Raw genomic sequence first — 14474 nt, forward strand, 5'->3', positions numbered from 1 at the left:
TCAACCCAAAGCCCATCAAGTTATGGGAGTGGCTGCCTCACTGGCATTTAAGAAAAATTTTTCAGTCTCACAAATCTTAAGAGCTGGAGTCTGGAAACGCCAATCTACATTCACCACTCACTATTTAACCAATGTGACACATAGGTCTCTAAACACCTTTTCTATAGGGCCTATTGTGACAGGTCAACAGATGCTGTAGCTACCTTACGCCCTTTCAGGGGACAGTAGTCATTGGTCGGGGATTCTGTGTTACACTAGGTTTTTAGAAGGACATCCATCTATCTTCTGCACTTCCTTTTTCCTCCCATCTGAGTATCCCAGTCTGTAACCAGTTTCAGCTGGACTTGCCAATGGAAGTAAGGTATGAAACTCATCTGACTCCTCTCACAGGGTATAAGTTATACTCATAGTCACGAGGGTTCCCCTTTTCAAGGTTAGGGGAATCCTAAGTTTGAAAGGGTCCGAGTCGAATGTTCCCGACCCTCTTCATCCTGAAACATTTGTTTCCACGTAGTTACAAACTTTCAGTCGTGCTAAGTTTATGGGGATCTACAAAGAAAAGTTAACGGGAGATTTTTTCATCAAAAGAGTCTAGTCTGAGGACTATCTTCCCTTGGAATAGGGAACTCCTCGACCACTCTGACCTCAAGACTAAGTCTCCTATAGTAAAGAATGAGGGTTTGTATCTAGTGAAGGAACAAATGACAAACTTATAACAGAGTTTGTATTTTTCCTAACATACAAACCCAAATTCATTACACAAATCTTCCCTCCGTCACCGCCCCCTAAAAATAGTCCTAGCTAGAATCCGATTGAAGGTATTCAGTAGCTACCGACCGGCAGTCCCCCACCCCTAACAGGTGGATAACTACTGGCCCGGTCGTTAACGACCTTGTTAAGGTTTTATGCCATATTTTCCAGCTTGCGCTAGCATATCTCCTATAGTAAAGAATTCTGGTTTGTATGTTAGGAAAAATACAAACTCTGTTATAAGTTTGTCATATTTTCTTGTTTTCTTTCCTCACTGGGATATTTTTCCTTGTTGGAGCCCTCGCGTTTATAGGATCTTGCTTTTATAGCTAGGGTTTTAGCTTAGCTTGTAATAATAATAATAATAATAATAATAGTAATAGGCTGGGAGAAACGTAGAGAGTAGAGGTCCCCTTTTTGTTTTGTTTCATTTGTTGATGTCGGCTACCCCCCAAAATTGGGGGAAGTGCCTTGGTATATGTATGTATAATAATAATAATAATAATGATAATAATAATAATAATAATAATAATCAGTACCTAAGCCAATTCTCCACCCAAGCTAGGATCAGGAAGGGCCAGGCAGTGGCTACTGATGACTCAGCAGGTAGATCTATAGGCTCCCCCAAATCTCTCAACCTTAGCTCACAAGAACAGCGAGGTTGCAGACACTTTAAGAAACTATCGAGTTTAAGCGGGATTCGATATCCCGTCTGGAAATCGCCAGGCAGGGATGCTTCCAGTAGGCCACCACAACCTCAGGTAAAGGACTCTAGATAAGAAAAATATAAATTGCTTTGGAAATTTGTGATTTTTGGTGACTTGTACAGTTATGATTATGGTTTATTTTTAACTCTTTATTCCAGATGATTTTTCCGAATATACCCCTCCAGTCAAAAAGAAGAAGGACGATAAAGACCAGTCACAGAAGCTGTCATCCTTAAGTGATAAAAGTAAAGTTAGTGACAAAGACAAATCAAGCAGTAGCCAGGAATCCAGTAGTACCCACTCCAAAGAAAAGGACAGAGAAAAGAGAAGGGACAAAGAGAAAGATGAGAAACGAAGGGACAGAGACAGGGATAAACGAGACAGCGATCGTGATAGGCGTGACAGAGACAAGGACAAAGATAGAGATAGACACCGAAAGAAAGATAAGCATCGTGATAAAGAGCGAAGCAGAGAAAGCAAAGATAAATCGAGTTCAGAAGAAGAGAGACGCAAGTCCAAAAAAGATAAAAAGCATGACAGAAAAGATAAGGAAAGGGAAAATAAAGACAAAGAAGTTATAAAGAAAGTTGTTGATGAAGATATTGATCCAGATTTTAAGGAAAGTGTTTGTTTGTCAACATCAACCAGTACCCCTCTGACTTCTACTCAGAAATCCCCAGTCAGATCACCTCCAAGAAAAAGATTGACTGTTGAAGAGAGGTTGTTCCAGGTATGTTTTAGTACTGCTTTAAATGTAATTTCATTGTGAATACTTTGTATTAATTTGTTTGCACTCACAGTGATAGTCTAAAATATCAGCTCAGGTTTCCCGTTGACATGTAACAACTGGAAACTAAAGTTATGGACATAAATAGATTCATGTTCATTAGATAAGTACTGTAGATGGATAAAGGAGTTAATTTTTTACCATATTTATGTCACTCCTTTTACTTGAAATGTTGTGTTCAGTTTACTTCGTTTTTGCATGATTATAAAAACATAGTATTTCCGTAACTGGAATACAAACCACGCTATTTAATAGGGGTATTACTTTCGGCGTAGCTGAAATGACGAGCCATTAATTTTTAACGAGGATTTACTACCCACACCGCTAGTTAGCGGGGTAGGGGAGGGTAGCTTGCTACTTGCTACCCCCCCCCCCCCTCTCACACCTGTGCTTGAGCTCACTTTGCTCTCGGCTCGGATGGTAGTCGGACGTGTCCGCTTTCATCCCCGCCGTCATTTGGCAGCCATTTAATGCTTTTTTGCTTTTTCTTTTCTAGTTTTGTGTGTGAAGTTGGCCTCTGCGAATATGCGCACCTGCCCTGGGTATCCCGACTGCCCCTGTGGAACATTCATGTCGGCGGTCGAGACCGATCCTCACGCCCTTTGCCCTTCCTGTAGGGGCCAACGGTGTGATAGCAATAACAGGTGTAGTGAGTGTAGGGAGTGGTCTACCTCCCAGTGGGAGAGGTTTTCGTGACGACGGAAGAAGAAGTCCAAACGGGATATTTCTCCTTCGAAGGTTTCTTTGAAAGGAGAAAAACCCAAGGCCTCTTCTTCCGTTGCCCAAACCTCCTCCGAAGCTCCCACTTGATCAGTCTCTTTCGAGAGACCGTCGAGTGGTAGCGTAGACCGATGAACTGTTTACCAAACTCGTTGCTCGAGAGATGACGTTGCTTCCCCTAGCGAAGCAGCTCCACCTCTCCCACCGTGGGAGGATATGTCACTACAGTAATCCCCTTTTTTCAGCTTTGGTCCTCTTTGGGGCTTGAAGGTTCGCCCTCCAAGGAGGTTTTACTTGACTACATCCGATTGGGTGCCGCTGTCAAGCAATCGCCGTCACCGACAGAGGTTGATCCTCTGTCTCTTGTCGACGTTGTGGTGTCAGAGGTATCCAATGCGGTATCACCCGTCACCTCTGCCTCTTCTAACCCTACGGTAGCTGACGGCTTAGTTTCTCCCGTTCCTGTTCAACCAACGAGGGACAAACTATGTCCAACAGTCTCTCCTGCTAGTGTTTCTTCCCCTCGGGGGAGTTCACTTACAGAGTCTCCTCTTTGGAGGACTGCAGAAGGTCAGCTCGCTGACCCTACGGCCCCCAGAGGGCGCATTCATCGCAAGGCTCGCCTTCTTCGCCAGAGAGGCCTTCCTTCACCTGCGGTGAGGAGGCGCCTCTTCGGTTCAACATCTTCGATGCAGTCCCTCGCAGAGGAGCCTCGACATCGATCACCTATCACTGTTCCTGCATTGGTCCTGGACCTTTCTGCTGATCGTTCGTGATCTCCTTCGGTGGAAGGTCGTCCTTTTAAAGGACACGCCGACCTTCCACCCGACAGACCTGCCGTCACCGTTCTTATATAAACCTAATAAGGTTTCATCTGAACACCCTAAGGCGCGCCAACCAGATACACGCTATCCGCCAACGGAACCTGACGAGCGTGCTAATAGTAGCTCCTCAGGCCCCGTCAACAAACCCGAACACAGGGCATCAAGGGCGTATGCTCCAACACGCACATACGTCCCAACAGGAGCCCAGCTCTTCTACGCGCTATGCACGCACTCTTGCACATACGCGCCCACGTTCTCCTGCGCGCCAGGCCTTGCCTGAGCCTAAGCATACGCACCCACGCCCAGCTGCGCGCTGTTAACCTCCTGCGCGCCAGCGCTCTCCCATGCGCCAGCGCTCTCCCATGCGCCAGCACTCTCCCATGCGCCAGCGCTCTCCTACGCGCCAGCGCTCTCCTACTCGCCAGTGATCTCCTGCGCGCCAGCGCTCACGTCCAGCAGTTATTTCTCCTACGCACCCATGATTTACTAATCTGGGCGCTACTGGGAAGGCAACTAGAGTGACTTCTCCCACGTTCCAGCTCTCGCCATCGCGCCAGCGCTCTGCATCGCCCGCACGCATCCGCGAGAATACGTGTGCACGCCCCGCGCGCACTCGCCCAGCCTCTCCTACGGATTCGCGCCCACAAGCAGCACAGACTTCAACTGCGCGCCCACGCGCTAGGGGTCTTTCTCCTGCGCGCGCGGACCCTACATCTGGTACAGGCACTCGCAAACTCTCGCCCACCCACTCAACGCCTTGATCCTGCGCACCCGCTTGCGCGCGAATACTCTCCCGCTCGCGCGAGTGCGCGCCAACAGTCTCCCGCACGCACTCCTGTGCGCCCACAGTCTCCCACACGCACTCCTGTGCGCCCACAGTCTCCCGCATGCGCTCCTGTGCGCCATCAGTGTCCCTCACGCCCGCAGTCTCCCGCGCGCGACTCCCGGTATTCTCCCTCGCGCGAGCGTCAATATCCTCCCGTGCGCGAGACTGCTGAACTACGAATGGCAAGGTCGCCATCGCCTCATTCCCCTCCCCGCAAGCGCATACCAGTGTGCATTGTGAGAGAAGGGAAACATCTAGAGGGGTCCAGGATCCCAAAGCCTTTCCAGGCGAACCCACCAATGATGATAACTCCTTCCAGGGATCCTTCAATTCCTGTCCCTTCAAGGGGTATGTCTAACAGCGCATCTGTCAGCCAATAGCCCTGGTTGGGTGCACTAATCAGAGCCGTAATGCAGGCGTTCAAGCCTGTCTTCTCTGAATTGGGGCACAGATCCTTGGCTGCTTCTACCCCCTTTGAAGAGAAAAAGAGGAGTTCCGGACGCGGTAACTTCTCCAAGGGCAAAACTGACTCCACGCAAGCCTTCGAGGCAGGTTCCTTCTTTCCCCCAGACTGTCTCTCCTTCCCCTTTGGACAAAGATTTCCTGTCCTCAGGGGAATCTCGTGAGGAGAGACTTTCCCCCATCGCACCAATGAGGGAAACCTCTCCTTGCGCCGAGATGTCTTCTCAGGTGGGGACTGAAAGGAACATGCCATCCTCGTCAATATTTGAGTCCTACATCCTTCCCAGGAAGGAATCTAAGGACTCTAAAACATTACCGAAGTCCTCTACTAGGACTAGGATGGAGCCAGCTAGCCTCTCGGAGAACGTATGCGACTCTCCCCAAGAAGAGCCTTTGGGGACAGGAGGCTTCGCTGCAAGTCCTACATCAGGAGACCAACAAGAGTCAGAACATGCGTTTTGGCAAGCTCTGACTCTAATGAGGACTCTCAACGGGTTTTCCGACCCAGAGATCTCTCCTTGAGAGGGCAAGGACACGGTCTTGGACCGTGTCTTTGGTACTCAGAAACCCTCCAAGACCAGTGCAGCACTGCCCTGGTCTCAGGGGGTTAAGAGTACCAGGGACAAGATCTCTCTACAGCTCTCCGAGATGTCCTCCTCCAACCGTTCCAGTGCCACCAACAAGCTCCTTCCACCTCCTCGCATACAGCAGAGGAGGTACTTTGAGATCCTTAAGGAGCCTTGTTTAGCTCTTCCTCTTCACCACTCGCTGGAGAAGCTTACCAGGGGAGTCCCTCTTGAGAGAGACTCCAACCGGCAGGTTTCATTCTCGGCAACCGAGATCCTTAACCAGGAAAAAGTTGCGAAGTGTGCTATGCAAGCCACTTCGTGGCTCGACATCTGGTTGGGGACCTTAGGTATCCAGATACGTTCTGAGGATTTCTCCAAAGAACGTACCAGGAAGGCTATGGAGACTTTTCTTCTCTCAGGTACTCGCACGATCGAGTTTCTGGCCCACCAAGTCTCGAACTTGTGGGCAAATACCATTCTGAAACGTCGGGATGCAGTAGCTGAGAGATTCCATCAGAAGGTCCCTAGCACCGAGATCAATAGGCTCAGACATTCTTCTCTAGAGGGATCCATCTTGTTTGAGCCTAAGGAAGTGGAACATGCTGCTGAGAGGTGGAGGAAGTCTCATCAAGACTTCCTCCTTCATAGGGCTTTAACATCTAAGCCCTATAAGCCTCCAGCACCACAGCAGTCCCGTCCAGTCAAGACCGCTAAAACGACGACAGCAGCGAAGACGGTGGTGTCTAAGCCCTTTCCTGTCAAAGGAAGGAAAGACAAAAAGTCCTCCAGGGAGGCAAGAATCCTAGAGGGAGCAGCCGAGGCTGCAAACGCTAGGATAGGCAGTCCCCTGCATGTCCACCAGTGGGGGGATGCCTACAAAGTTGCTCAAACAGGTGGAAGCAACTCGGGGCCGATTCCAGTACAATCTCCGTGATCAGTCTAGGTTATCGCGTCCCGTTCATAACATCTCTACCTCCCTTGACGACGAATCCAGTGTCATTGAGCTCCCTTGCCATGGGATCAGCAAGGGGGCAAGCCCTTCGGGCAGAAGTCTAGACCCTGTTGAAGAAGGGCGCTCTCCAAGAGGTCCTCGACGAATCTCCAGGCTTCTTCAGTCGACTCTTTCTTGTAAAGAAGGCGTCTGGAGGCTGGAGACCAGTCATCGACCTCTCAGCTCTGAACAAGTTTGTCAAACAAACTCCGTTCAGCAGGGAGACAGCGGACACGGTCAGACTAGCAGTAAGACCGCAAGACTTCATGTGCACACTGGACCTAAAGGACACGTACTTACAGATCCCAGTCCATCTGTCTTCAAGGAAGTACTTAAGATTCAGCCTAGACAACAGAAAGTACCAGTTCAAGGTTCTGTGCTTCAGTCTCTCCACAGCACCACAAGTTTTCACCAAAGTGTTCACCCTGATATCATCTTGGGCACACAGGATTGGCATCCGTCTCCACCATTATCTGGACGACTGGTTAATCCTTGCAGACTCGGTGTCATCCCTTCTTCAACACCGAGACAAACTTCTGAGACTTTGCCAAGATCTGGGGATCATGGTAAATCTCAAGAAGTCCTCACTGCTTCCCACTCAAAGACTGGTATACCTAGGCATGATTATAGACACCAATCTCCACAAAGCCTTCCCATCAGACGACAGGATAGCAAGGCTGAAGAAGGTCGCAAGACCTTTTTTCAGACGAGAAGAACTTCCAGCCCAATTGTGGTTACGTCTCCTCGGTCATCTTTCATCGCTGGCCTGTCTAGTTCCCAACGGTCGCCTCAGGATGAAATCTCTCCAGTGGCGACTCAAGTCCCGGTGGAATCAAGGGTACGATTCCCCGGACATCCAGATCCCCATGGGACCTGCGGAACTGACGGATCTCCGGGGGTGGGTGGCAGACGAGAACTTACAAAAGGGAGTGGATCTTCTCGTTCTCCCCCCGGATTTGATGCTGTTTTCAGACGCTGGAAAAACAGGGTGGGGGGGCCCCACGTGCTGCACCATACAACCTTAGGCCTCTGGTCAGAGTCAGAAAAGTACCTCCATATAAATCTCCTAGAGATGAAGGCCATCTTTCTGGCCCTTCAACAGTTCCAATAGTACCTGACAAGTCACTCTGTGGTGGTGATGAGCGACAACACCACAGTAGTGGCCTACATCAACAAACAAGGAGGTACTTTTTCGCAGCAACTATCCCATCTAGCAGTAGAGATACTGAGATGGGCCGAAGTCCACTCGGTACCACTATCGGCATGCTTCATTCCGGGCAAAAGGAATGTGCTCGCCGACATTCTGAGCAGAGCTTCTCAGATAGTGAGTACCGAGTGGTCTATGGATCATCTAGTAGCCAACAAAGTCCTGACTTTGTGGGGTTCTCCGACTGTGGATCTTTTCGCAACGGCCCTGAATTTCAGGCTCCCGCTATACTGTTCCCCAGTCCCAGACCCCAAGGCTCTCTGGCAAGATGCTTTCCAACAATGGTGGGACAACATCGACGTTTACAGTACGCCTTTCCCCCATTCTGTCTGATGAGGAGGGTACTCAACAAGACCAGAGCGTCGGTCAATCTTTCAATGACCCTTATAGCTCCGCTATGGCATCACGCGGAATGGTTCTCGGACCTTCTGCAACTCCTAACGGAGCTACCAAGAGAACTCCCTCCACAACACAATTTACTCAAACAACCACATGCCAACATATTCCACAAAGCTGTAGGTTCACTACGACTTCACGCCTGGAGACTATCCATCATCTCCTCTCTGAGAGAGGATTTTCGCAGCAAGTTGCTGTCAGGATGTCTGGACACCTGCGAAAGTCTTCGGCAGCGTCTACCAGGTGAAGTGGAAAGTCTTCTGTGGTTGGTGTCGTGGAAGGGGTATCTCTCCACTCGATGCTACTATTCCAACAATAGCGGAGTTCCTTGTGTATTTGCGGGAAGAAATGTGCCTTTCAGTCTCGGCAGTGAAAAGCTATCGCTCAGCCTTAAGTCTAGCCTTCAGGCTGAAAGGAATGGACATTTCTTCATCGCTAGAACTTTCCCTACTCATACGTAGTTATGAACTTACCTGCCCTCAGTCGGAAGTGAGACCTCCTCCATGGAATGTGGTTCGAGTTCTCAGGTCTCTTAAGAGACCTCCCTATGAACCATTACGCCAGGCATCAGATCGCCACCTAACTTGGAAGACGGTATTCCTGCTAGCTTTGGCCTCGGCCAAGCTAGTCTGCGAACTTCATGGTATCTCGTATGACATCGCCTATTCAAGGGGATGGGGGGAGGTAACGTTCAGCTTCGTCCCTGAGTTTATTGCTAGGACTCAGAATCCTGGAGTGGCGGATCCTCGATTCGACTCCTTCTGGATTTCTAGTCTCCGTACTATAACAGATGACACAGACCATGTTTTACTATGCCCAGTAAGGAGCTTGAGTCTGTACCTCAAAAGAACAGCTGCAGCCCGTCCTCAGGTACCAGCTGTATTCGTCAGCACAGGAAGGACTAAGAGGAGGGTCACCAAGAACACCATCTCTGCATGGATTCGTAGGGTCATCGACCTAGCCTTGAATCCAGACCCTCCATCACGTCGCCCTAGAGCACATGATGTCAGGGGCATAGCTACGTCCCTGGCCTTCCAAAGAAATTTTTCAGGGACGCAGGTTCTTCAAGCTGGGGTGTGGAAACGTCAAACATTCACATCCCACTACCTGCAAGACGTGACCCACGGGAGACTCGATACGTTCGCTATCGGCCCTGTGGTGGCTGCACAACAGCTGGTTTAAAACCTCAAGCTCCTTATTGGACAAGTAGCAGAAGGTTGAAGGCTCTGTTACCTAGTTTTAGTCTGCATGAATGAAAAGGTTTGACTGGCCCTTATTGTTTTCTTCATCATCCCCTCTCTTGGGGAAAGCAGCATCCTGGGTTCTCTGTATAGCTGACCTCAAACCACTGCAGGTAAACCATGCTCCCTTGTGTTCCTAACATTAAGATTAAAACTGTTACGTACCCATACCCTAACGAGGTGGTATTGGGAGAGTCCTAGTCTACAAGTTTCCATCTAAAGAACTTCAGAACAACTTCCTGGGACGAGTCACACTTCTTCATACCTTCACATACAGCTTGCGTAGGCCGCAGTCCTTGCGTAGCAAGGTTCTAGCGAGGTGCAGGGACTCCTTATTTCTTGGGTGCTTTCACACTCAAATAACGAGCCCCCGGGCAAAGCCAAAAGCCAGACTGGCTGGGACGTCTACCCTTCCTAATGGGTGAGTCACCCCTACTAAATACTGTAATGTGGTTTGTATTCCAGTTACGGAACAAATGACAAATTCGTAGATAATTTGTATTTTTCCTAACTATACAAACCTTAGCTATTTAATCAAACTTGCCCGCCAGCCCTATCCCCCTTGAAGTCCTACCTCTAAGCAAAGTGAGCTCAAGCACAGGTGTGTGTGAGGGGGAGGGTGTAGCAAGCTACCCTCCTTACCCCCCGCTAACTAGCGGTGGGGTAGTAAACCCTCATTAAAAATTCTAATGGCTCGTCATTTCAGCTACGCCGAAAGTAATAACCCCTATTAAATAGCTAAGGTTTGTATAGTTAGGAAAAATACAAATTATCTACGAATTTGTCATATTTCTGTAATATTTTAATTTTTAAGTATCATACAGTTTATTACTTCCTTTGCCTATTTCATAGCATTAACACTCATATAGTTTTAATATTATTAATTTTGACTTTTTCCAGAGAGAACTAGAAGCTGTAATTGCCATTTCCAAGAAGGAAACCTCTGATTCCACAGACAAACAGAAAGTAGAGGCAGATGTAGAGGCGAAAAATATTGATGGAAATTCCAGTGACAAGGAAACCTGCAATGGTCCTGATGTGGATAAGGTAGATTCAAAGGACTTGTCCAAAGAAGAAAAGGAAAATAACAAAGGACAGGAACCATCCAAAGACTCTGCATCATCTGACAAAGAAAAGAAAGAGGAAGAACACCAAGATGTAACTCCAGATGGTAATGTGACAGAATCATCTAGTAATGCAGGATGTGAAGTGATAGATCCTCAGCCTTCAACTTCTACTGGGAGGACAAGTAAAAGACAGAGGAAACAAGTTGCATTTTTTGAAGGTATGGTATTGTGTTGTTTTTATGTTTGTGAAAATCTTATCACTTATAGAATGAAAGAAGGTGGAGAAACGTGGCTATTCTTTATAGGTATTAGAGGCTCTTTCTTGACTTAGATAAGGGCCTTTACATAAGCTCATTCAGATTTATTAGTTGAAGGGTAATGCTACTGGTTATGTTTTTTGCTGTGCTTGACATCTAAACTCCTGTTTGGACATTTTATTTTTTCCTAACTATTCAAAATTTTTACTCAGTCTTATAAAACTTTTTTTAACTTTTGTATGTCACATAATTATGTTCTGTACCTCAAATGCATATTTATACATGTGTTATTTACTTAAAATCGTTATGTGTAAATGGAAGTTATGAAATGTGTGCAGGAAAATTTTCTTATATTTTTTATACTTGTGAAGTAGAGTACACGAAAAATTATGTACCTTACCTTGAATGCATGTGTTGTATACATGATAAACATTTCCTAATGTATGTGCACATGAAAATATTTAATTTCAATGCATATGTGTACATGAAAAATATGTACTTTTTATGCTTATGTAAACATGAAAATGAATATAATACAGTGTATGTACTTTCTCCTTCAGCTTTTTGTCTGTCTTTTCACTTTGGTGTCTAAATATTTTTGCTTGCTATAATCTATACGCTACAAGTTTAGAAATGTGGCTCACTGCTCTTTTCGAACTTCTTTGTAATACTATGAGTGAAATCAGGAAGCTTTTATTATAAAACGATTGTATATCCAAGAACCTCAAAATTTTAATCAGAGATCAAGATTTTTAGAAGAAATTTGTTGGCATGTTCAATAAAGATTACGATTAGATTATAGGTATAGTTTAAGTGCTAAACTTGAATTTTTGTATTATTCAGTAATGCAATGCTTTTTTAAACGGGTTTTTAAAAATGATGAATGACTCCCAGTGCAATTCTTTTTGGCTTTGCAGAGAGTGATTCTGAAGGTTTTGATGGATTTGGTTCATGTGAGTTATCAGAGGAGAGTGATTTTGCTCCAAGCCCAGTAAAAAAGAAGGCAACGAAAGCTAAAGAGCCTAAGAAAACAAAACCTCCAAAATCTTCCAAAAGTCTTGTCAAGGAACAGAGTACAAAGAGCAGTCCTGTTAAACCTCCAGTGAAAGCAAATCCGGCAACCAAGCAATCTATAAAGGAAAACACTGTACCAGTCGTGAATGGAACATCTCCAGGAGTGAGTTCTTCCACCGTTTCAAAACTGCCAGAGGTTAAATCTCCGAAAGGAAAAGCTGTTATTAAATCCGTGTCAAAAACACCAGAGTTTAAACCTAAAGAAAAAACAAAAATTGTTAGCAATAGTATTACTCCATCAAGAGTAGGGGATGTCTCGAAAATTGGCATAGTGAAGGTTCCTTTCCGAAGTCCCATTCAGTCTTCCAGTACAGCCACACCAAACTTTGTTCCAAAATCACCTAATCCATTACAAAGAATAGGTGTTCGATTAGGACTTTCAAGAACAAATTTCAAGCCATTACATCCAGGTGCAGTATCTAAGTGAATTTATATAGAACTCTTCCTTTATTCAGAAAAGGTTCATAATATAGTACTGTTCCAGTTCTGTTATAACATATTCTAATATTCTGTAAATAGTCTGGAGTGAAGCACATGCAATCTTTTCTATACGTGAATCTTCATGTATAGTGACGTTTTTTATGTTATTCACGAGAATTTACACTTCTGGTTTTTACTTGAGTATGAATGTTATTTTGAAAAATGTGGTAGTATAACGTGAATGCTAAAAGTGCACTTATTTTACTACAATTCAATAGTTATGTATTTGAATTTGTGATTTTACATATCTTAAAGAGTGTTTCAGTACAACATACAGAGCACTGCCTGTTGAAGATGATATAACTGATAGTTGCTCTAGATTTTTGTTGAATATTTGAGAGATTAAGAGTAAAAGTCTTGGCGCAATTTGGAATATTATTGAATATTTGTTAGGCTGAAGCTTAAATTAAAGGAATTCATCCTAATTTCACAGTTCAACTTTCAGAGTACAGTACCTGATCTTTGCTAAAATGTAAACCTCAGAGATTTTGTATACAGTATTTGATCTACAGCTCAGTTTATGGGAGTTGCTGTTTTTGCAGTTGGTCAACTTTAGTGTGTAACACTTGAAGATACAGGTGACTGCATATTATTTATTTTAGCAATGTTGTCTCCATCTCATCAATTTACTTGCATGGTATTGTAAAACAAACTTTCCACAATTGGTAGAAAGCTTCATAATATTGCTAATGTTTATGTGAAATCTATGAGTGTATGTTTTTAGCATGAAAGTGGTTAAAGATTTTTCTTACGGTAATAAACTGACTTGTGAATTGTTCAGTAGAAAGAAAATATCAACTTAATAAGAAGTATTTGTCACTCCAATTTTTTGATAGGACTACTTTTCTTACTTTCACTTTCAAAATTATTAGAGTGGGAAAGAATTATTTTAATATACTTTGTTAATTTCCATACCCTAGTGTATTCATTGGCCTTGGTTGTGTTTTTGTTCGACATTTTTGCAAACAATTGTTCACCAGTCCCAATTACACCAACAAAATGTGTTTGAGTTGGTAAATATAAACATTTTCTCTACTACTGTAATACTAAATCATCATCATGAACGTTGTTATGGTAGGTCTTTTTTTAAAGTTGTAAGACACGAAATGAGTTCTCTATTAATTTCTGTCATGTACACTATCTTCTTAAACTCGTATTTTTCAATATTTAACTTAGCCGGTGATTATAATAGCTGCAACTCTGTTGCTCGACAGAAAACTCTTAAGGTAAAATTCGTCAGCGATCGCTACACAGGTTGCGGGTGTGCCCAACAGCGCCATCTGTCGTCCAGATACTCAGTACTCAATGTAAACAAAGAACTCAATTTTCTCTCTGTCGTGCTCCCGACAAGACGTGCTTATTCGCTGTTGCTAAACTGGATTTGTTTTCACAACTAATTGGTGAAGTACACTATTCTAGTTTTGAGCTTTCGCTATGCAGGTGTTTTATCTTCATCTTAAATCTTGAACTCGTTTTGGATAGATTTAATTATGGTGACAAAGAGAGTATGGACTTTCTTTCACTTTTAAATGGCCGACCCTTCCCTTAGCGGAAGTGTGTTTAGGCTTTTAGTAATTATATCACGTTATAGATTTTCCTCTATATATTTTATATCTCTCCGCCTTTATTAGGCCTCTTCGATTAACTTTCCATTTATTATAAACATATAAAAATAATTTTAATGTTTTGTTTATATAGACCTTTCCTGAGAGTAGGCGGTCCTAACTTGGAAACCGAAGTTAATCAACGTTGAGCCCTTTATATCGTAATTAGCTTTTAAAGAGCTAAGGATTTAAAACTTTTTAAATGTAATATTTTATGAAAGAATTTCTTTGATAGTCTTCGTACTGTTTTCAAAGATGAACTAACGTTTAGTTTATTTATGCTACGCAGTTGTTGACGTTCAGGACGTTCAACATGCGCTCTATCGTTACGATAGAGAGAGAGTGTATCACGGTTTCACTTTGCAGTAAGAGTAAATCGATTCTGACGTTTTGTTCATTCTTTCTTAGCTTAAATGTTTTAAATTCTATTTTAAAGGAACTTTTTATTTGAAAAACCTTTCAGTTTTTTCCTTTAGTCAAATAACATGTTTTTTTGACGAAATATAATTGGG

General features: G+C 44.5%; 1 protein-coding gene across 1 annotated transcript in view; it reads left to right on the forward strand.

Moving 5' to 3' along the window:
• Positions 1-13388, forward strand: part of LOC137638787 (uncharacterized protein DDB_G0286299-like) — a 281890-nt gene extending 268502 nt beyond the window's left edge. Inside the window, exons 3-5 of the mRNA XM_068371155.1 lie at positions 1616-2187; positions 10381-10765; positions 11722-13388. Of these exons, the coding sequence (XP_068227256.1) occupies positions 1616-2187; positions 10381-10765; positions 11722-12305 (1541 nt within the window). The 3' untranslated portion in view covers positions 12306-13388. The remainder of the gene's footprint in view (positions 1-1615; positions 2188-10380; positions 10766-11721) is intronic.
• Positions 13389-14474: the final 1086 nt, after the last annotated feature.

The sequence above is a fragment of the Palaemon carinicauda genome, chromosome 3 (genome assembly GCF_036898095.1).
Source record: "Palaemon carinicauda isolate YSFRI2023 chromosome 3, ASM3689809v2, whole genome shotgun sequence".
Taxonomy (NCBI): domain Eukaryota; kingdom Metazoa; phylum Arthropoda; class Malacostraca; order Decapoda; family Palaemonidae; genus Palaemon; species Palaemon carinicauda.